Consider the following 24793-nt stretch of genomic DNA (forward strand, 5'->3'; position numbering starts at 1 on the left):
ACGGCGCGACCTGGCTTTGAGATATTATATTGAAATAAAATAATATTACATTGAAACCAAATTTCAATACCAAACCAAATTAAACACGCACCTCTATAGACGGAATTACAGGTGGGGTTTATAATGTGAAGTTTTGAAACGATTTGTTATCGTGGAAGCGGTTTTAAATTGTACAAATTTACCAAACCTTGAGAAATCGAAAAGGTAACGTTGGGACTTTCTTTCTGCTCTACAGCGTTTAGTTATTTAACAACCGCAGCACTTGGCTGGTGGTTCGGGATGACTGGAAGTGGGTTCCAGGGTGAGTGTTTATCTGATAAGAGTCACAGTGAAACCGGTGAGTAAAATTAAGACATTTTGACTACGTGTACTTGGAAAATTCTTGTCATGCATTCATTTAGATGCTTCGTGTCATTTTAGCTCAAATTACGAGGGGGCTTATGACGAAAGAAAAAATACAAGGGGAAAGTCCAGCCTTTCCACAATGCTGTGCTTTCCTCATTTTTCCTAAATGGTGGCACAAATAAAAATGATGGACTTAGGCATGATGGACTTGCGTTTTGTTTTGGAGCTCAAATTGGATAAAAATGCTGTACTTGCCCCACTGAACAACAATTTAAACAAACATTGAAAGGGGGCAGGGGGTTCACAGCGTGAATTTCTCTTATCCGATAAGACTCTTCAGATGCAATTGTGTCCGCCATGCAATACTGTCCACTCCGGACACTTTTGCATATGCAATCGTGTCCGGGGCTATGCAAAAACCGTCATTACCGTACATGTATGTGTGCGCAAGCGAGCGTGCATGCACTGAACCTACGTAATACAGCATGAATATTCACGTATTTTATGATTGCAGCGAATACCCAACGGCCGAACATTTCCCATGTAATTCATGACATGCACTTAGTTAGCCTGTAAAACAAATGGCGAGAGTGTTCCTTCGACCAAGGGCGTTGAGAAAAAGAGTTAAGGATTTATTTTAAACACATGTCATGACACGGCGAAACGGGGGAATATGCAAATGTGTCCGGGCGGTAAAACACAATTGCATTAGCAGCAGCGTCCGGGCGGACACGATTGCATATTATGCAAAACCGTCTGGCGGACATTATTGCATAATGTCCGCCGGATAGTATTGCATAGAGGACATAATTGCATGCGACACCGGCATCAAAAACCGGCGTGTAGTTTGACCTTTGACCTCCCTCATTTCACATAGAAATTCGCGACGACAGGCGGACTGTTGGGCATGGAACGCTCATGTCACTGCACGTATCCAATGATATCATTGTATCCAATGGAATCGCTGGATCTAAGAAGAGGGATTGCATTCATTCCTACGTGATGGCATGCAGATTACACAATACATTCAAAGATTGTATTGTTATTCAATAAGTCCATGGGGCGATGCCCGTATATAAAGGCCCGGACACAAGTCCTGAGCCATCTTTTCTGAGGTCATATATTTTTTGGACCAAACAGTATTGGGAGGGTTCAAAACCCAGCAGCGGGCGGGACCCTGTTCGACTTGTACTTCACTATTATTCATAGAATTACAATTATATTTCATTCATTCATATCATTTTTAAATTCGATTTCATAATATTTGTACAAGTCTTCAGAGGGATTGCATGTTCAAAGTAGATAAATAATCTGTGATGGTCAAAAAATGAAAAACCAGGTCAACAAACCGTATGAGGAACTCTTATAGAACCTAGCACTACTTTACCGAAGGATACTTCCTCGGTTGGCTTATTATAAAACTTAGCAAATGTACTTGCATTTGACCAGTCGGCTGTTTTCAAAATTTCTTGGAGCTTTACCCCATGCGCAAAAGCTGCCGATGAGCTGCACTGCGAAAACTATGAGCAGTGTAAACAGAGGGATCTATTCCCGCTGCACATAAAACGGCTTTCATCCATCGAGCCAACGTTCCAGTGGTTACTTTTTTATGTGGCTTTTTGGTTGATATAAACAGTTTAGTTTCCTCACTAACTGTTCTAAGCGACTCAGTACGATCCAAGTAATCGTTCAATGTGCGGAGAACGCATAACTTTGTGTTCTCATCAAATTTTGGTATAACTATTTTGTTATGTCCCAATCCTCTTTTTGGGCAGTTCGTTTTCAATAAATCCAAAACGGAAATAACACAGGAATTAACTAAAATATTCAAGTGACTAGTATCTATACTAGCCAGCGTTTGGGTTCTTTGAGCTGATACAAGAGCATTGGAGTTAAAAGTTTCTGACTTAAAACTAATAAAGAAAGTTCAATTGTTAACTGGCAAATATTTTAAATTATCTAAAACAATTGAAACTTTCCATGTTTTTGAGTATCTCGGTTTCGGAGGTGTTTTATTAAATACTCCCCTCATTAAACGTACTATTAGAGGGTGTTGACCCGCTACATGTCCCTCAATTCTAAGTAGGGCTGAAGACAGAGCTTGGCCCAATTTCACGGCTCTGCTTATCGCCGAATTCTGCGCTTTATACGATCGCGATTCCCCGCTTACGTGCAAGCGCCGAATTTCTGCGCTAGCCCAGTAAGCGTAGAATGCCAAGGAAAGTGAAGTACGCACGCGCAGAAGCCCAAATTCGCCGCTAACCCGTTGAATGAGCATTGGCTAAGAAATTTACAGTGGGAGATAATGGATTAACTTGTTGTCCGCAACACCAACTAGTCCAGCTTTTCCAAGCTGATTCATATTGCAGCTTTGCACTTGACCGCCATGAGTTTGCGATGAGGTTGGAAGCTTCTGCCGAAATGCCTTTTGTTTTCCAACATTCCCTGAGATGACCCAAGCGACCAGGTGCAGGTTTGGAACTGGCAGTAGTGGTTGATGCATCAGACAAAACTCTGGTAGTTTGATTGGGTTTGCAATTACCATCTGTAGCAACTGTGGAAACCACGGTTGGGCCTTCCATAGAGGGGCGATGAGAAGGCAAACAGGAGTTTGCTCTCGTGATATTTTGTCAAAAATTCTACAGAGCAAACAGAAAAATGTAAGGTGTTATACCAAACCACTGCATTGAGAAAGCGTCAATGGCCCATGCATTAGAGTCTGATTTCCATGACACATAGCAATCTATCTTGTTATTAATATAAGATGCGAACAAATCAACATCTGGGTATATTTGTGTGTTGTTGACAACATCCCAGAATATACGTGAGTTGAGACTCAATTCTTTATTCAATTTGTTACGAGAAAGGTAATCTGCAGTGGTATTATGTACTCCCGCGATATGGGTTGCGGATAGAGTAATATTTCTTTCGATACACCAAAGGAAGATTTTTGATGCGAGGTCATTTAAGGGACCAACAGTTCCCCTTTCTCGAAATATAAGACACAGCTGTGCTATTGTCTGATTTGATCAGAACATGAACATTATTGAGAGTTTCACAGAGAGTTACCAGTGCATTTTGAGCTGCCAATAACTCCAACATATTTATATGCAACTGTTGTTGTGTTTTGGACCACTGACAATGTGTGTGTAAGAGTTGTCCGTTTCGGAGACCCCCAGCCGGTATTACTGGCATCTGTACAGATAACAATAGTATTGGGTGTTTTTTTAATTGACGATTTTACATCATCGCATGGAATATCCAACCACCATGTTGTCTCTTCTCCTATAGTTTGGTTTACTGCAATATTTGCATCATAATTGCCATACTCATTTTCTAGGGTATTCAATTTGGCAGATTCGAGTTTTCGAAAATGCAATTTTCCTCGTGGAAAAGCATCAAATGTGGCAATAATCATGCCTATGAATTTTGCGAGATTCCTTAAAGTCAAGACTTTCTTTTCCAGAATTTGTGTTCCCTCCAATTTTAACTTGTGTATTTTCGACTTTGGAACGTTGATCGTCATTGTTTTGGAATCGATCTCAACGCCCAGGTACGTTGAATGGGTCTGCAGTTTCAAGCAGGATTTTCCCTTGTTTATCTGGAATCCCAAATATTCCAATAACTGTACCACAAAGGTTGTTTGTTCATTGCTTTCATTCTCCGATGAAGCAGTGATCAGACTATCGTCAATAAAAATTACCAACCGAATTCCTTTACTTCTTGCTGCTGCAATGACTGGTTTCATCACCTTTGTGATAAATTCGAGGGGCTGAGCTCAGCCCGAAAGGAAACAGGTGAATCTATAGAACTGATTCTCCCATGAAAAGCACAGATAATTGTTTGATCAATCTCACACATTGGGATTGCGAAGTACGCATCTTTCAGGTCAATGGAAGTATTAAGGGTCATTGGATTGAATAATTCCCTTAACAAGTTTTATATTTTCCATTTTAAAATTTTCATATCTTACAAAAGTATTCAAATCTTTCAGATTTATAACCGGTCTCAGTCGATGTCCAATACAATAATGAAACGAACATCAGATCCTGAAATAAACAACGAGTTCAACCTGGAATTTGTTTCTATTCAAACTCAGCAGCCATATAATTATAATGAGTTGGCCATGAAGTTTTGTCCGAAGTCGAAAAGGACCAGGATCCAGAGGATACAATGAATCAGATGGGGGTTCAACGGTGCTTTCCCTAATTCAACTGGCAGCAGAGGGGCATTGAGTCGTATTTCCTTTTTATACTGGACTCCAAACGTGTGTATCCCTATTATGAGCATTCGTCATGATCTTTGATGTTGTTTACTCGCATCGCAGAATTTCTGGATACTCAACAAAGTGGTAAGGGCAACAATGTATGAAACAATGACATGAACATACACAAAAAGTCATAATTCTTGGAAATAATTATTCCATGTGAAATAAAGTGAACCTTCATTAACAGAAAGTAACATTCAACTGCCAATTGGAAACGGGAAATTTCGAAAGGCGTGAAGCAGGGTGCCAAGGAGCTGTATTTTTGTGGCTGCCTGACGGTGGCCAGTTGATATATTTTTATATGGACTTTGATTGGCAAAGATGAACAGCTCTGACCCGCTCACCAAGGACCGTGGTCTCGTGTCATCGAAACACGAAACATCACTGAAGCTGCACCGGAGGAACTCCATCCATAGGGAGCGTCTTGATCAGGAGCTAAGACGTCTCGACAAGGAGCAGGAAAAGTGCATTCGAAGATCTCACATCGAGATCTGCTCTCTCTCAAGATACAAGAAGAACCTCGTGCGTGACCTCGGCAGGCTCTCCTTCTCAGAAGTTGAGACAAATGAAGACGCCAACGGAGATACTATAACTGATGAGGCATTTAAGCCGACGGGCGAGCGCAAAAGGAAATTTAGCTTCACTCCGGCTACGCCTGCAGACGCAATCGCCAGACGCATCTCACTGCCTGCTCTCTTCCCAGACGGGAGCAGCAGCATAGTCAAGAAAGACCTGTTCTTAGACAAACGGATGACCCGTGAGATAAACAGAATAAAGCATCAATGCGCTCTGGAAAAGATAATAGCAACGATTTGGATTCCAGCAGGAAAGGCAAACCACGTATTCCGGCTAATGCTTGGTACCATGACAACCAACAGGTCGCAAAAGCGCGGGAAAGATCTGTGTTTGATCGTCTGTCGTCCGAAAGTGGCATGAACTCAAAACCGTGCGGGGAGTTCTTAAAAAGTGTAAGAAAACGAAGGACCTTTACCGCAGCAATGAAATGCAAACCATGAAATGTAAATATTATTGTAAGATGCATTCATTTAATGTGAAATCATTCAATCTGGGTTGTACAAAGACAAAATTACCAGAGCAACAGGATTTGAACTCGCAACCTCCAGAATATTATGTGCCGGTGTCGTATGTTTTGACCTCTATGCAATACTATCTGGAGCACATTATTGTATGTTCAATTATGTCCGCCGGACGGTTTTGCATATGCAATCGTGTCCGCCCGGACGCTGCTGCATAATGCAATTGTGTCCACCACGACACATTTGTATATGCAGTTGTGTCCGCCTTTACTTTCCCACCCGGAATAATCACCCTTTCCTAGTTTGGGGAGAGACATGACGGACCCCAATCACTTACTGGTGCCAGCAGTAAAAGTCATGCCCTTTGGTACGGGAATATGATTCGAACAGGACGTCCCAGCTCTGGAAAGCCCGCAATTGAACTATCCAGTGTACCGTTGCCAGTGCCCGTTGGTGTTTGAAGCTGGTTTTTATTACTACTTAAAATAAAGTCACTGGCGTATAATTATAAGCAAAATAGACAACAAAGAAATACTACCGGGTATTGAACCCAGGCCTCGAGGCTCCCAGCCAATTCGCACCTCATGTAGCTACGGTGCGATCTGGCTGTAGTTTTTTTAATTTATTTTTTATAAAATAATATTATATTGAAACAAAATTTCAATACCAAACCAAATTAAACACGCAACTATAGACGGAATTACAGGTGGGGTTAATAATGTGAAGTTTGGAAAAGATTTGTTATCGTGGGAGCTGTTTTAAATTGTACAAATTGACAAAATAAATCTTGAGAAATCGAAAAGGTAACGGTGGGACTTTCTCTCTGCTCTTGAGCGTTTAGTTATTTAACAACAACCGCAGCACTTGGCTGGTGGTTCTGGATGACTGGAAGTGGGTTCCAGGGTGAGTGTTTATCTGATAAGAGTCACAGTGAAACCGGTGAATAAAATTTGGCATTTGTCATGCATTTATATCAGATTTGGGCCGAAAATTGGGCCGGAATTCCTCAATACGAAGGTCTAAGTCCAGCAATTTTATCAAACAAATTTGAACCCATAATTGAAAAGTTATGGGCCGAATTTAAGAAAAACGCAAGGGGTTACGCCAATTTTTTTGTCAAATGTTGGCTTCGATTTTAAACAATCAAAAGGGGGTAATATTCAGCATTTGTATCTAATTTGGACCAAAAAATAACAACAACAAATTTAAGGCAGAACACTAAGAAAAACACAACAAGTCCAGCAATGTTATATCAAATTTGAACCTATATCTGAAACATCCTCCTCAGCCCAATGTTAATTTCCTATTGGGTGGCCGAATGCCCGGCGTACAGAATTCCATGGGACACCGAAATTGTCTGATTTTTTGATAAAGAGGTAATTTCTCACTAAAATATTAAAAGACTTCTAGCTGAAAGTCTTTTATTCCTATCTGAAATCATACAAATTCGTCAAACAAGGTTGAATATTGTTCATTGCCTTTAAAGCCACTGCAGAGTGGAGACGTTTGGTATCCTGTCATGGATCAATCTTCTTATTTGTTGTATCTCAACGTATGCATAAATCAGCATAGAACAAACCTGTGAAAATTTGAACTCGATTGGTCGTCAAAGTTGCGAGAGAATAATGGAAACAAATTAACCCTAAAAATAATATTCAACAAGATATATAGTGTTATTGTATCTATAGGGCAAGTCTCTCGTGTTTTTTTGTTTGTTTGTTTGCTTGTTTGTTTTTACCGAACCTCTGAAATGGGTTGCCAGTGAAGTTCTTGAGGCACTGTACATGTTCCATGCATAATTCTCTCCAAGGCTGCACGGATGATGAAGCCAAGAAGTCTACCCATTTCTTCTTCTTCTTCTTCTTCTTCTTCTTCTTCTTCTTCTTCTTTGTGTGTGTGTTTTCAGGGTGGGATTATTGTAACTTATTCAGTTCTTAGGGCGGATTACAAAAAAAACTGATTAATATTCATGTAGTCGAGACAGCACTCTGCCTTGAAGAAAAACCATTATTTTAAAAGCGTCTTTACCTAAATCTCTTTGTATTTATATGCATTAGCCAGTCTAATGGTGCTGTCCACAATTGAGAGTACGTTCATATAAAAGTGTAAATAGATTTTCCAGTGAGAGTGGTTGATTAAATCGAGGTCGTCCTCTTAAAGACACTGGACACTATTGGTCAAAATTGTCAAAGACCAGTCTTCTCACTTGGTGTAGATCTCAACATATGCAAAATAAGAACCTGTGAAAGTTTGAGCGCAATCGATCATCAAAGTTGGGAGATAATAATAACAACAACAGAAAAACACCCTTGTCACACAGAGTTGTGCGCTTTCAGATGCTTGATTTCGAGACCCCAAATTCCAAATTCTGCCAATTTGGTAACTGTCAAAGACCAGTCTTCCCACTTGGTGTATTTCAACATAACATAAAATAACAAACCTGTGAAAATTTGAGCTCAATCAGTCGTCGAAGTTGCGAGATAATAATGAAAGAAAAAACAACCTTGTCACACAAAATTGTGTGATTTCAGATGCTTGATTAAATCAAATTTAATGTCATGCATACGGGCCGTGGAGACGCAGGTGTTCAGGCTCAAATGTAATTCTAAGATACAGAAGAAATGAAATATCTAGTTTTGAAATCGTTAATAAAGGAGATTCCCAAAGGATATGATTCGATTTCCATGAATACAACCAATGTTAATTTTAACATAGTCAGAGTGTGTTTGGTTCACGTTTTAAGCATGTAAAATGGCCCAGCGCTCTGGGTCTCAACTAGCCAAACAGAACATCTTTTGTTGAATGTGCAAGTATGATTTTATTCGATCCTACACATCCCCGGCACTGGACGCGGTTGGCAATCACACACAAATAATTGTAAGCATTACAGATAATACTCGGTAACGAGCAAATGAGAGCTGTTGATAGTTTTACAAAAAAACACAACGTTTTTATAAAATCGGCTAAGGATATTTTCGGCACATGCAATACAAATTTTAATTCTCTTGAACCATAATCACAACAAAAATCACTAATTTTATCATTTTTTATTATTTATATTATTGTTTTGTTAAAGACACTGGACTGGTAATTTTCAAGGTTCAGTTTTCTCACTTGGTGTATCTCAACATATACATAAAATAACAAACCTGTGAAAATTTGAGCTTGATTGGTCATCGGAGTTGCGAGCTGATAATGAAAGAATAAACCCCATTGCTTCACGAAGTTGTTCGCTTTCATCAGATGCTTGATTTCGAGACCTCAAAATCTAATTTTGAGGTCTCGAAATCAAATTCAAATATTTTAGTGGAAAATCACTTCTCTCTCGAAAACTATGTTACTTCAGAGGGAGCCATTTCTCAAAATGTTTTATACTATCAACATCTATCCATTGCTTGTTACCAAGTAAGGTTTAATGCTGACAATTATTTTGAGTAATTACCAGTAGTGTCCACTGCCTTTAAGGTCATAAAACTAATTAAAGCATTCTCTTCCGAAACTCCTCTCGAATCCCATCAATCCCCCGAACACTTACAACAAGATAATGAGCTCTTGTGTCTAATGACTTGTTGGTTTCCTCCGTGGAGAATGTCACTAAAAATAAGCAATGATATGAACCTTTGCGAGCACACCATCTGTTCTCATCAAAGATACTGGACACTATTGGTAATTGTCAAAGACCAGTCTTCTCACTTGGTGTATCTCAACATATGCATAACCTGTGAAAATTTGAGCTCGATTGGTCGTCGGAGTTGCGAGATAACTATGAAAGAGAAAAATTATCACACGAAGATGTGTGCTTTCAGATGCTTGATTTCGAGACCTCAAATTCTACACTTGAGGTCTCGAAATCAAATTCGTGAAAAATTACATATTTTCACGAAAACTACGTCACTTCAGAGGGAGCCGTTTCTCACAATGTTGTATACCATCAACCTCTCCCAATAACTCGTTACCATGTGAGGTTTCATGCTAATAATACTAATTTTGAGTAATTACCAATAGTGTGCACTGCCTTTAACGTGGCATTAACAAGGAGGCCATTTTGTACTATGATCACAAAACAGTCAGTTTAAAATGCCTCCCCATTTGCATTAATGTTGTCATATCTACAAAAAAGTTGCGGTACTCTAAAGCCCGTTATGAGAGCAATTTAGCAAGGGCCAGTCCCTTGCTAAATTGTAGCATGACTTTAACATTTTACAAAATGCACCTCGTGTGAAAAAACAAAATTTTCTGTCTTCTGCCCAAGTTCTCTTGTGAATCTTTTCAAAATATTGAGTAGCACATAACGCAAAAAGTTAAATGAGAACACGGCTGAACTGACTAGTAACTTATCGACGTTTCGACTGGTCTTCAACGATCATAATCTGTGTTTGTGAGTGGCTTTGTGCTTCGGTAGCGCGCACTAATCGGTCAAAACATCACCTTCTTGACTCTCGTAATCAGATTCGATCCGTCTATATTGCCAAGGCAGGTGGAAGCTTTCTCCTCAATAAGATATCCCCACAGTCCATATTTGTTTTAAAGATTTAATCAGAGTACATCTGTCCATATCCTCACCGGACAGCTGTTGGACGCGAGTCTTCTCGGGCAGCCAGATCAAATCTTTAAACCGCAAAGATTGAATAATATATTTATCATACTCGGGTGTTTGACACCTGAAAGATTTTCCTTGTGTCGAGGACAGACATTGCGATCCGACTTTGATTAAAAAGCAACTCTTGTTCTTGGCAACATTCACACACGAAATTGTCAGATTTGTTTTCGAAAAAGCGCAAGTCGTTTTTTTTTTCACTCAGCGTATTTTATCGCACACAGTGCGAAGCCACGAACTTTTAGCTATTACAAAACACAAGCATCGTAGTTATTTTAATGAACTATAAGGTTGCAGTCTACAAATACACACATAGGCCTATCACGCTATGAACTGATTACGAAATAAGCACTGTGAACTGATTACGAAATAAGCAGACAAACAATTATTGCTGGGGGCTTTCTTGATGAGAGTATTTTATTACCCAAACATTTCTTGGCATTCTTCGGCCGTGTGTAATCTGTGACAGAGAGGGGTGTCTTTTGAGGAAAAGATGATGTGCATTCCTTGGATGTAAGAGTGTATGAGATTTGGTACATCTTTATCTCTGATTGAGAATTACCTACCAAGATGGCGGATGATGGCTCAACGGACACAGTGAAGATAATCGTCGGGGGGTTCATGATTTTTCAGAGTGAGTTATATAATATTAATTATGGTTTTAATCTTAAAGACAGTGGACACTTTTGGTAATTGTCAAAGACCAGTCTTCCCGATCATTTGGTGTATATCAACATATCCATAAAATAACAAACCTGTGAAAATTTGAGCTCAATTGGTCGTCGGAGTTGCGACTGAGATAACTATGAAAGAAAAAACACCCTTGTCACACGAAGTTATGTGCTTTCCGATGCTTGATTTCGAGACCTCAAATTTTAAACTTGAGGTCTTAAAATCAAATTCGTTGAAAAATTACTTTTTAAGGCAGTGGGCACTTTTGGTAATTACTCAAAATTTAGCATAAAACCTTACTTGGTAACGAGTAATGGGGAGAGGTTGATGGTATAAAACATTGTGAGAAACGGCTCCCTCTGAAGTGACATGAATTTCGAGGAAGAAATAATTATAATATTAGGAGGCCTCGAAATCAAGCATCTAAAAGCACACAACCTCGTGTGACAATGGTGTATATTCTTTCATTATTATCTTGCACATTAGACGACCAATTGGGGCTCAACTTCCACAGGTTTGTTATTTTATGCATACAGCAAGTGTGAAGACTGGTCTTTGACAATTTTATTACCAATAGTGTCCATTGTACACGTTGCCTTGGATCGGACGAGTTGGTCTATAAAAAAGCGTTTGAAACCGTTTGTTATGAAATGTATATGGTTGGAAACGTGAAACTTTGGTTGAAAAGTAGAATACAATGATCCACACAAGTATCACTCAAAATTGCACGGTTTTCATTTTACGTCGCGAATTAACACGGTCGGCCATTTATGGGAGTCAACCTTTTGACTCCTATAAATGGCCGACCGTGTTAGTCGACGAGGTAAAACGAAAACCACCTTTTACAGCATCTTTCTATCCATATCAATTTTATAACAAACGGTTACAAACGCTTTTCAAAGACCAACTCGACCGATCCAAGGCAACGTGTTCCTTTAAACACCAATGTGTATTATAGCACTGTTACTCAGTAGGCCAGTCTGTGTTTGGTGCTGCACTTGGAGAGCTGGGGAAAGTACTGAGTACACAGTGCTAAAACACATCTGTGTTGTAAAAGGTTAAACCAAAATTTTATTTCTTTATCCCCGATGCAAAAATAATATCGATTAAAGGCAGTGGACACTATTTGTAATTACTTATAATTAATACCAGCATAAAACTCGGTTGGTAACGATAATAGGGAGAGGTTGATAGTATAAAACATTGTGAGAAACAGCTCCCTCTGAAGCGACGTAGTTTTCGAGAAAGAAGTAATTTTTTACGAGTTTGATTTCGAGACCTCAAGTTAGAATTTTAGGTCTCGAAATCAAGCATCTGAAAGCACACTACTTCGTGTGACAAGGGTGTTTTTTATTTCATAGTTATCTCGCAACTCCGACGACCAATCGAGCTCAAATTTTCACAGGTTTGTTACTTTTTGCATATGTTGAGATACACCAAGTGAGAAGACTGGTCTTTGACAATTACGAATAGTGTCCATTGTCTTTAAGTTAAATGTATATCTTCAGTTGAAGGAGCATCTTTGTTTTTTTTTTTTTTCTCGGAACAGTTGAATAAATTACCAATCCTCGTGTTTTTTTTTTCAATCAGCTAAAAACGAACAATCAATGAAATGTTATCCACGTTGGTGGTCACCTATAGTATATTCAAAGGAAAACAGCGATAAATGTATTGTTATTGTTCAGAATAGTCCCAAATTGGAGGTGGTAATTAGCTCCGTAAGGAAGTATACCAAGCTGAGAACAGCCCGTCTCTGTCATGGTGGCTCTGAAGGGACATCACACATCGCAGATACCTTTGCAAATAATTTGCGATATCAAAAATATCTTCATGTCCATGCCACCATACTCATCGTGGTACACCGGATTATGCAAACTATACATTGTGATTTAGTACCTAGACGGCAATACTTAAATTATAGTCATTGTGAAATGTTATCAGCTTGGCCAGTGACCTACAGTCATATAATTACAAATCCTGCAGTCCAACCAGTTAATTGTTTTTCTGGCGGATTGGCGCTCTTTCTCTCTAAACACGGCAAGCTTTCAGCTTTGAAATCATTGTATTTAATATTTGTATATAACATTCCATCGACTTTCTTTGTAGCCAATCAGCTCATTTAAAGAAAATGAATTCAGTAATTAGTGCTTGATTTTACAGAACATTTCAAATTCATCTTATAATGAGTTTTTAATGTCACCAGACTAATTAATTGCATTGTGACATTACAATTTGCTTTGAGAAGCGCGATTAACAGCTTTGAACAATCTTTAACTTTTCATAAATTGTGTATGTAAAGTTTTAGCCTTCTGTTTTCATCAATAGAGTGACGTCACAGTTTTGGTTAAATATAGCTTATCGGCTTATTTAATAAAATGAATATGAATTCAGTAGTGCTTGATCTCTCTAAGCAATATTGTTAGATTCATAATTTGTATTGTGGCACCACAACTTGCTTTGAAATTAACAGTGATTGATATAGGCAGCTTTTAGAACAATGTTAACTCTGAATTTCCAATTAGTAGAAACGCCTTTATTGTAATAATTTATCTTGCTAATTGCTACGGTATCCTCAATTAGCCATTGCCGGATTATTTGGTAACTCCGTCATCATCAGGATGTTCTGGACATTCAAGCAGCTACGGACGCCTAGCAACAATCTGCTACTAGTCCTTTCTATTGCAAACATAGGTGAGTCTGTTAACTTTATATGACCCTTGACCTATGACATATAAAGTCCATTTGAATGAATAAGTTGATATGATTATGTTTTGTAAAGGGCCGGTGTTGCAGGATTCTGTCTCTGAGATTGTGTCGCCTTGTGGCGATTTGTGTGGATATTCCGTCTGATCTCGCCCTCTTTTGAACCAAATTTCTCCAAAACGGCTCCCTCTGAAGTAACGTAAGTTTGGAGAAAGAGATAATTTCCCAAAACAATATTTTGACTGAATTCGAGACCTCAGCCGATGAGGTTCTCGAATTCAAGCATTGAAAGCACACAACATTTGTGCGACAAGGGTGTTTGTCCTTCCATTATTCTCTCGCAACTTCCACGACCAATAATTGAGTCCAAATTTTCACAGGTTTATTATTGTATGCATAACGTTGAGATACAGCAAGTGAGAAGACTGGTTTTTGACAATTACCGAGGGTGTCCAGTGTCTTTAAGCAAGTCTAGAGTATAGAGAATGGTGGCCCTGAAGGGACACAGCCAGTCGTGAATATTTTCGCGACGTCGTATATTTATTCACGACAAGTCGCGAATATTTTGGCGACGTCGCGAATTTTTTCACGACTAGTCGCGAATATTTTCACGACTAGTCGCGAATATTTTTACGACGTCGTGAATAATTCTGCGACTAGTCGTGAATAAATACGCGACTAGTCGTAAATATTTGTTGCAGTAGCTTGAGTGTGTAATTCTTACACGGCACGCGTAGAGAGCCAAGCTATGACGATTGTTGCCACTCGGCTATGTGTATGGGGCCCATGTTTTATCCAGTAGAATTGTTATCGAAGTTCGAAAAAACAGTGTCTGTTTTTCATCAATATTTCGGGGGTTTTCAAGGTTGAATTACTCCAAACCCAAATAATTCTGAATGCTAAAGGATTAATCTTTCAGTTAAACTTGGTGGGGGATTACGTGATGCGTTGCACCCTGCCGTGACGGAACGAACTCGCGTTTCAAGTTGGAAATAACAACGCAAATTGCTCTAACATTTCAGGTAAAATTGTCAAATTTATTGCTGAAATTGTCAACACATTATAATTAAACTTATCATTGGGTTGTTTGTAAAATTTACCTATTGTTGGTCCGACTACGCCGGGGTTAAAAATTGATGTTTTCATTTCGTAAAAAATAGTTGTTTTAATGAGTGTGTGAGACGTCGCACTTTTAAAAGTAAATTCTTCTAGCGTTTATGTTTTTCAAAACGGGTCGTAAAATTTATAGTGTCAAGGTCATCGAAAATAACATAGTATTTTGGACAGGAAGGTCGTATGATCATAATTTTTATTTCATTTAAAATGTTGAGACTTGCTTGTTGGGATTATTATGATAAACTCAAAAATGAAATTTACTCGATATTCATCATTACGAAGGAGCGGGTGACATATAACGTTATGTTTTTTTCTGAAGAGTGAAAGTGCCAACGTTTATTGCCTAGCATAGGATAGCCTACTCCTACTAAAGTACTAGTAAAACTATAACGTTAGGCCTAGGCCTACCGTTAGGGCCATACGTTAACGTTAGTTTTGTTTAAACAACCCACCATCGATTTGCAAGAGTCGGAATTCTCCTCCGGATCCATCATCGTACGGGACAGCTTTTACTTAGTCTTACTAAGCCGTCAACGTGAATACAGTAATTACACACTCAAGCTACTGAAACAATATTCGCGACTAGTCGCAGAAATGTTCACGACGTCATGAAAATGTTCGCGACTAGTCGTGAAAAAATTCGCGACTAGTCGTAAAAAAATTCGCGATGTCGCCAAAATATTCGCGACTTGTCGTGAATAAATTCACGACGTCGCAAAAATATTCACGACGTTGCAAAAATATTCGCGACTTGTCGTGAATAAATTCACGACGTCGCAAAAATATTCATGACGTTGCAAACATTATTCGCGACTTGTCGTGAATAAATCCGTCGCAAAAATATTCACGACGTCGCAAAAATATTCACGACTGGCTGTGTCCCTTCAGGGCCACCATAGTATGGTGTAATGTTGATGCAATACTGGAGTTACGGCGTGCTGAGATAGATGAGGATGCCAGCTTGCTAATGAGGTGTGAGATGATGATAATGATAGTAGACGGCAGAAGGGACTGAGTGCGTCTTCAGGTTGAAGCTGTTTTGTTTTTGTTTTTGTTTAAAATAATGACGAGATAAAGAGGATGATAAATCGGAGAAATGTCTTGGAGCTTTTTAATAGAGGAAGTCATCAGATGGATTGGTGAAGCTTTGATGGCAGATGGCCGTTTGGGACAATCTACATCCAGTACACTATAATCTATCGAAACAAATATTACCCCCCAAGACAGTGTTGAGGAAGGAGAAGAAAAAAACATGTTCTGGCTACAAGATTTAAAGGCACTGTACACTATTGGTAGTTGTCAAAGACCAGCCTTCTCACTTGGTGTATCTCAACATTATGCATAAAATAACAAACCTGTGAAAATTTGAGCTCAATCGGTCATCGAAGTGGCGAGATAATAATGAAAGTAAAAACACCCTTGTCACGCGAAGTTGTGTGCTTTCAGATGCTTTATTTCGAGACCTCAAGTTCTAAATCTGAGGTCTCGAAATCAAAGTCGTGGAAAATTACTTCTTTCTCGAAAACTACGTTACTTCAGAGGAAGCCGTTTCTCACAATGTTTCATACTATCCACCTCTCCCCTCTCTCGTTACCAAGTGAGGTTTTATGCTAATAATTATTATGAGTAATAACCAATAGTGTCCACTGCCTTTAAAGCATACAAATAAGCTAAGCAAAACCAAATTATGCTTACCAGAATAAGGTTACCGACCGCAATACCATATCAAATATTAATGTACAATTTGTGCCTGGTATCCTGCTCATTCTTGCTAAGCAGGTAGGCCCATAGGCTCTTGCCAACATGTAATGTCATACCAGTGGCAACAATAAAAATGAAATTCAAACTGTGTTAATTCAAACTTTTCTTCGCCGTTAATAAGGAATGTGCTTGTGTATGCCGTTCTCCACTGCGTCGACATTCGCTGGCCATTGGGTTTTCGACACGTCTGGATGTAAATTCTACGGCTTTGCGAGCATGTTCTTCGGTCTGTCTGTTATCGGCATCCTGACTTGTCTCAGCATTGACCGATACCTTGTCGTCTGCCGAAGATCACTCGGTAAGTTTTCTCGCCTAAACAGAGAGTCTGTTCCAATATGATCGGTGCGCAGAGGATTTTGGGTTAAGTCCGAGTAATTTTAGAAACTGGCATTATTACACGCAAACTTAAGCATGAAGTCCATCTTGACAGCGTATTCATGTTTACTGTAGGAGTGCGTTTTGGCGACACCAACCAAAGCCCAACCGACTCACCAGTTTTGTTACCAGACCGGTTGGTCTGAACGGCATCGTCACCGCGCTCAACCGAACACGCAAAAACCGTGACGCTCAACCGGTGACCAATGTTTCTGGTTGGGGTGTATCCAAAACGCACTCCAGGGGCCGATTTCACAAAGGTCTCAAATTGATCGTAACTTCAAATCAATCGTAGTTGCTAAGTAAAGTGTGATGTCACAATACAAATCTCTATGGTTATACTGAAAATTTGTCTTGCGATGAATTTTAATGCTTTGTGAAATCGGCCCCAGGTCTACTCAGTTTTCCATGATTGTGTTATTAATTTTAAAATGACCATGTGCATATATGGGCTATAGACCTTTCTTTTGCAACGTCACAGCCCAAGTCTTTGCTAACCAAGATTGAACAACTATGGAAAGCCATAAATGCAAATCAAGTGAAGAAAATGTAAAAAAAATTGTTGATTTTGTTAAAAACAAAACAACCAATTATGAGAGGTATTATAGTTAATTGAAAGTTTGCAAAAAATTTTGAATTTTGTTGAAACATATGTTTTTATGATTTAGTGTTTTACTAACATTCGGCTGACCATACCAACCAAAGGCGGTTTGTTTATCAACAAAAAAAGGTCAGCATAGAAACTTATCTCTATAGTATTATACAATGTGCTGCCAAAATATATCACAAGCGTAAAAGACTGGCAAGTCTCGCGCGTATTCGAATGGGACCCGTGGTAAACCTCGAGAGTTTGTCTGGTTCACGTGTTAAAGCAGTGTACGAGACAAAGTAGTCACAAAGTTCGAATGCGCGCCATCCCTGTGTTTGTGTTCGATTACCTTCCCTGTGTCGACCCCGCGGTGCTCATTCGGGTGAGCCCCTGACAAGAGCTAATCGAACGATCACTCACCCTCTCATGGTGACGTCATACACCTCGGGCCAGCCCAAAAATGACCCGTACCACAAGCAGGGAACTTGGGGCCGACCCGGGTGAGCCCCTGGAACGACGTCAAAGCTATTCAAACGTACCGGGGCAGATCGGGGTCTACCCGGGGAAGCTAATGGACTTTGACTTTTGTCTTTTGAGCATTTTTTATATAGCTATCGAATATCGCTTGTGCAAAACGGCTTAACTTTCGGTCTTAAAAGGAACACGTTGCCTTGGATCGGTCGAGTTGGTCTCTGAAAAGTGTTTGTAACCGTTTGTTATAAAATGCATGGTTAGAAAGATGTTTAAAAAGTGGAGTATTATGATCCACACACATTTGCCTCGAAATTGCGTGGTTTTCCTTTTACTTTGCGAACTAACACGGTCGGCCATTCACTGGAGTCAAATTTTTGGCTCCCATAATATAAATGGCCGACCGTGTATGTCGACGAGATTATAGGAAAAACCACGCAGTTTTTAGTGATACTTGTGTAGATCATTACATTCTATTTAAAAAAAAATCTTTCTAATCATATGCATTCTACAACAAACGGTTACATACGCTTTTCAAAGACCAACTCGATCGATCCAAGGCAACGTGTTCCTCTAACTCCTGCAACAGGTCGTCCGCGATGGCCGTTTATTTGAATACGAATAAATCAAGCACTGATAAACTCTGGTGTTTAGCGGATTTTGTAAACTTTAAAAGAGTTTTTACAAATAATGATAACCTTTCTCTCTCTTCAGCCTCTATGTTAACCCATGTCCATTACAACTACATGTCTCTGGCGGCCTACGTGAATGCCCTGTTCTGGGCCATCATGCCGGTGTTTGGCTGGGCTCGTTACGAAGAGGATCCCGGAAGTGGATGCGCTCTAGATTGGAACAGAGGGGGCGCTTCTTACATCTCCTACCTCTTCACCCTCTTTGTGGTACGTCACCATGTCTGATTCCTTGTGTTGATCAGTAGCAATTCAAGTACTCTTTGTAACAGGTGCCAGACTGTTTTCGCTTACGGCCAGCAGGTCTGAATCCTTGTGTTGTTCAGTAGCAATAAAATAAATAAAAAATAGGGGCAGACTGTTTTCGCTTGTGGCCTCAGTTGGGAAGCGCAGATTTGTTTAGGCGGTAACAATGACGTAGGCTTATTACTCGGTAATATTGACGTAGGCTTTTTACTACTGATTGGTAATACTGACGTAGGCTTGTTAGTGCATGTCGGTAATAATGACGTAGGCTTTTTACTACTGATTGGTTATAATGACGTAAGATGGTTAGTGCTGTCGGTAATAATGACGTAGGTTTGCGTTCTGATTGGTAGTAATGACATAGGCTTGTTAGTGCTGTCGGTTACAATGACGTATAGGCTTGGGTTCTGATTGGTAATAATGACGTAGGCTTGTTACAAATGCTGGTAATAATGACGTAGGCTTGTTACAAATGCTGGTAATAATGATGTATGCTTATTGCTACCAGTTCTGTCGGTTTTTATGAAGTTAGCATCTGACTTCTGTCGTAATAATGACGTACGTAGGCCAAGTACAGAGTCATGTGCTTTGCTGTCAAGACACCGTCCAAAGATACTAGATTTCAAACGTACACCCGTCATTTTGGTGGGTAGTTTGCAAAGGGTTATTCTATTTTCTCAAGATAAGTGTCAAACAGAAAAATGCCGTATAAAATCCTTAAACTTACTCAGGAGTACCAAAAGCAGATCTTAATTAATTTAGTGTACACTAAGTTCTGTTTGTGTTTTATGTTAAATACTTATTCATAGTTACTGATCGATCTCATGGAAAGACAAACATTTCTTTTGGTTGTCATTTCGTGCTGTAGATTAACTTCCTCGTACCGTTAATAGTGATGGTCACTTGCTTCGGTCGAGCACACGCCGTCATGGTGAAGCGTGAGCAGGTACACGCTGCTTCCTCTGACAACGATCTTACTCCCATCAACTCCGACTGGGCTAACCAGAAACAAGTCACGATGGTACGTAAATTCATGTTGTATTTTATTAAGACCTGGTTCCAAGTATGTGATCGTGGCTTTTAGTCCGCCCGATAGCCAACACAGTATTGCTATTTAAAAAAAAATGGTTCAAAACAGGGCGCGATCGATTAGTGCTTTGTACACAGTTCGCTGTTCGCCGTATATATGGGGGACAGAATCCTCGATTTGACCATGGAGGAAAAAAAAAGTACACCGCTTCATCATTGTCATGCACTGTCGGTTTTGTACATTTTCTGCATTACTGTAGGCAAAGATAACCATTTCTGATAATGCTTTGGTTGGAAAACAGTTGCTCGTCTGGAATATCTCCCTCCCGCACAGCACTTGAGGGACATGCACATGGTGTTGTCGCAAACCTCTCCTAGTTATACTATGATCATGCAGATTTTCAAATCTTACTTGTTTAGAGTTCTTTCATTTCAATTCAGTGTTGATTAATTACCATCATGACCCATATTTACACTTCAGCTTGGCGTCGCCCTGATCGTCGTCTTCCTGTTTACATGGTCCCCCTTCGCCATCATCTGCATCTGGGGTGCCATAGGAGACCCACACAACGTCCCCCACTGGTTTGCAGTCATAGCCCCCTTCGCAGCAAAATGGTCACAGGTTCTAAACCCCCTCATGTTCGTAATGTTCATCAAGAGGTTTCGCGATTACACCCTGGTGATTCTGTGCTGCAAGACGCACGTGGAGACCATCGAACTCACGCAGCAGACTACCAGTGACCAACAAGCGGTCGAGCGTGCGCTGTGACGTCATTACTAAGCCGCCGGTTTGAATTTGTTTCCATGTAGCAGTTCTCACTGCAACGTCACATCCCGAGTTTTTGCCAACTGAGGTTGGAAAACTACAGAAAAGCCATAAATGCAAATTAAAACAGACAGCTACTGTTTTTCACAATGTTTGACACACAATTTAAACATAGTGTTGAACTGGTTGGAAACAAAGTACACAGTAATGGGAGGTATTTTATTGAAAGTTTGCATAACATATTGAATTATTTTGGTTAAAACATGTTTAACACGATTGAGTGTTTTACTAACAAACGGCCGTCCATGCCAACCAGCTATGTTTGTTTATCAACAATTGGAAAGGTCTGTAAGCTTATCAATCGTGGGTGTTTTTTCCAATATTTTCCGAAATCTGACTCACAAAAAATTGAGACCAACAATCTGCACTTGTTATTTCACGGTTGATTGCACACAAAGACCCGTTTTGCGACTATTTTGCAAGCTCTATACCAACCCTGTACCTTTCAGAAAAAAATAATTCAAAGTGGGTGTATCATTTGAATTTCCATCGTAGGCGTTTTGTTTGATTGTGTTTTTTTGTGATTTTGTCTGTCTGTTTGTTTATTGTTTTTTTTTTCTAGGGGCGGGGTAAGGGTTTTGCTGTTGTCGGTTTGTTTTCCCCTCAAGGAAGAGGAAACTCATATGACGTCACAATTTGCGAAGTCACGAACAAAGTGACTTAAAACAAAAACACGTTTGGTTACGAGTGTGTTTTATTAATTCATTTAGTTTTTTATTAATATTATACGACCGTAAGCCAGTTCTGCATATTAACTAGACACTGACACACGACTTACTTCCACATAATGAATAAGTATTTTTTTTGCAAAACATCTTTTTCTTTCCACATAGGGATAAAGTATTTATAAAGGAATATTAAATTAATTTACAGACCAATATTGGGAATTTGTATACAGAAAGTTATCTGTGTCTCGTATACACAGATCAAAACATGTAAAGTTTCTTAAAACGTTTGAATTATTAGCAATTCAAATTTAAACACATACATAAAGTCAATATTGACTGCTCATGTGACACAACACAAATCTCAGCATTATCTTTGATGTTTTTTAAATTATATCAATTTACCATCTTTAGATAAAATATAAATTATTAATATTGATTAAATATTGATTAATATCTACGTTTAAAGGGTCTATGTACTTTTTGTAGGACAAAAAACACAATTTCCACAGATTTACATTAAACTTGCACAGTTTGAAAGTAATGATAATAGAAAGCTTCCCTGAAAATATTACTTGCTGAGGTGCTGTAGTTTTTGAGAAATGAGTAAAACAATGTCAAGAAAATAATTTTCTTCTCGCTGATAATGGGACGAAAATTATTTTAGCATGTAAAAGCGTATTTTCATGAAATTGTTTTACTCATTTCTCAAAAAACTACAGCACCTCAGCATCTAATATTTTCAGGTAAGGTTTCTACTATCATTATCTTCAAACTGTGTAAGTTTAATGTAAATCTGTGGATATTGTGTTTTAAAAAGTACCCAAAGCCTTTAAGCAAAAAACTCACAGTTTGAAACTGACGGTAGTTGATTAACTCTTAAAAACCGTACGTTTGTATGATTGAGTGATAGTGTGCACACAATTCACTGTAGAGTTATAGACATATGTTCACCACATGTTAAGCTAATGTTTTACACTGTTCGAAACAAATTTATTATCCCGCTCATCAGCATTTCTTAGATAGTATTTTGGCTGAGTAGTATTATAAACTTGGGCAAGGAATGGAGGTTATTAATTTTTATGTAGCTTTAATAAATTTTGTTTCGAGTAGAGTTTTGGTGTGAAAATTTGTTGAACATAAGAATCGGAGCAAAGGGCCACCACTATGGTAACACAAGTTAGTTTCCCGAAATGTTCACACTAAAACTGTTATATCTTAGATGGCTGGTTAAATAGTAAACAAAACAAATTGTTGTCCAGTAAAACTGGTCGAGTTGGTAAAAAAAATAGTACAAAATACTGTTTGTAAATGTGTCGTATTACAGTTATGTACTTAAAATTATATTGTTAATAAAAGTGTCTTTAAAAGCAAAATATATTCCGGAATATTGCAAAATTAATCTCTACATCAAAGAAATGTTTTGGTGACAATCGACTTAGACGAATTGCCTTACGTCTACAAGCTGCCACCTTAGAGGTAAACCAAAAATGAACCAATGGAAACGTGCAGATTTGTACGCACGGCGCACAAGATTGCCCAATGAACAAATGTCCTTTTGCAAGACATGTCGACGTTATTTCGAGTGAACCAGTTTTTCGCGCGTTAACATCTAAAGCATGATTCCTGCAAATGCGATACAAATTTTTACGTCACAAATAATTCGCTGTGCTAAACTCCTGCTAAACATTCGCTGTGAACACAGCCACGTGACGTCAAAATTCACTTCGCAAGCACAGGAACAATGTTCGAATGCGCAAAAGACTTGCACAGATATTAAAAAACTTAAGGCTAGTCCTATAAGTTAGAACTCGAGATAAGACTATAGTCTTAACTCTTCGTCAAACCCACCCATGTAAGCACAAAAACTTAATAAGCACTGACAATTATATCTTAGCATAAACTGGCTACCAGCCAAAAGTCCAACAAGTTTACATTGATGTGACAGGTGCCCCACAAATTTTTCACTTAGCATAGAAATTTGCCAAGCAGTATTTTCTGCCGAACAATTTTTATGAAATTGGGCACAGGAATTGAACCCACGACCTCCCAGCCAAACGTCAATCTGTGTATTTATTTGTGGTTATTCCAGCCAAGGACCCCCCCCCCAACAAGAGCACACAAATCTGTTTCAACTTAAAGGGGCAGCTTCACCATATTAATAGCAAGCCTGTGGCTGTACGTGGAATAGTGAACTCTCGCATCCAGCTATACTCCATGCGCCCTCACTTCATATCACATCCATGGAGAGAGTGCACGCAAGCAGAAACCGGGTGAAAGTTCACTGTTCGTCTGTTCGATTCTCAAGCCGTGACACTTGTGTCCTTAAGCAAGACACTTAACCATTGCTTTGTCCTTGGGATGGGACATAAAGCCGTTGGTCCCATGTGTTATGTAACGCATGTAAAAGAACCCAGTGCACTTGTCGGAAAGAGAAGGGGTTCTCCCCGTTGTTCCTGGCTGTGGCTGCTGCATCACCAGAGCACCTTGTAAGCCCTTAAGGTGCTAACTAATTGGGTCTCAGAATTCATCACTGCAATTACCTATCTTTCTGAAAGTTTGAGTACTTTGAGCGCCTTGAGTACCTTGTTTGGTAGATACGTGCGCTATACAAGACTTTATTATTATTATTATTATTATTATTGTTATTATTATGATTCCATAATGGCCACAGTCCTGCATTAAACATGACGAAACTGCCCCTTTAACTAGTGAAGGGCAAATCACCCATTATTGTTGCAGGAATAACATTCATATTAAACAGTAATAATTATGTACAAATTTTACTCGTGATCACAACAATGATCTCAAAAATAACAAGTTAAAAAATCCTTAAATGGAATTATTGATCTCTTAAACAAATAACGGAATATAAACTCACAAGTTTTTTATATCTTTTGCTCACAGCTTTTTTTCCAAAATGGTAATGCACAAAATCCATTGTGGCATTATTTAAACCGCATGGAACCAGAAGCTGTAGACTTCACCACCATATACAATCACTTTGTCTTTCTAAGTCCTCAATTTTTTTCAGCCTTGTTAAAATAAAAACCCTAGAAACATGAGAACTTCTCAAATGAAAATCTACACAAGAATAATATACATGGTATTTGCATACATTAATATTACACGATTAGCATATTCATAAGTAACATTGCACTGAAACAGTCAGCAGTACTGTACACTTGCTCACACTTGCCCAGAGAGGGCGCTACCACTGATTTCAAACACTGAGCATTTTAATATAATTTTTATTTTCCAATCCTTTTTTTTTCTCACCCAAAAAGAGTGACATTGTGAAAGAAAAAACAGCAGCAATATCACTCACAAAATACATTTCCTTTTATAAAATTAATATTTATCATCAATTCCAACAGACTTGGGCAGAAGCTTCCCATTTTTAAA

The 24793-nt window shown here is 38.9% G+C and overlaps 1 protein-coding gene across 1 annotated transcript; it reads left to right on the forward strand.

Annotated features, from left to right (window-relative positions):
• The first annotated feature begins 10416 nt into the window (after positions 1-10416).
• On the forward strand, positions 10417-21920 carry LOC117303871 (visual pigment-like receptor peropsin). The gene is made up of 6 exons (XM_033788271.1): positions 10417-10880; positions 13499-13609; positions 16620-16796; positions 18648-18832; positions 19737-19889; positions 20379-21920. Exons 1-6 carry the CDS (start codon positions 10817-10819, stop codon positions 20664-20666), a joined length of 978 nt encoding a protein of 325 aa, XP_033644162.1. The 5' UTR covers positions 10417-10816; the 3' UTR covers positions 20667-21920.
• The last annotated feature ends 2873 nt before the right edge of the window (positions 21921-24793 follow it).

The sequence above is a fragment of the Asterias rubens genome, chromosome 20, assembly GCF_902459465.1.
Source record: "Asterias rubens chromosome 20, eAstRub1.3, whole genome shotgun sequence".
In the NCBI taxonomy this organism is placed as follows: Eukaryota; Metazoa; Echinodermata; class Asteroidea; order Forcipulatida; family Asteriidae; genus Asterias; species Asterias rubens.

Coding starts and splice junctions, on each gene's coding strand:
- LOC117303871 (XM_033788271.1), top strand. CDS start 10,817: ATGGCGGATGATGGCTCAACGGACACAGTGAAGATAATCGTCGGGGGG. Junction 16,797..18,647: donor CGTCTGCCGAAGATCACTCG/GTAAGTTTTCTC, acceptor CTCTCTCTTCAG/CCTCTATGTTAACCCATGTC. Junction 18,833..19,736: donor ACCTCTTCACCCTCTTTGTG/GTACGTCACCAT, acceptor TTCGTGCTGTAG/ATTAACTTCCTCGTACCGTT.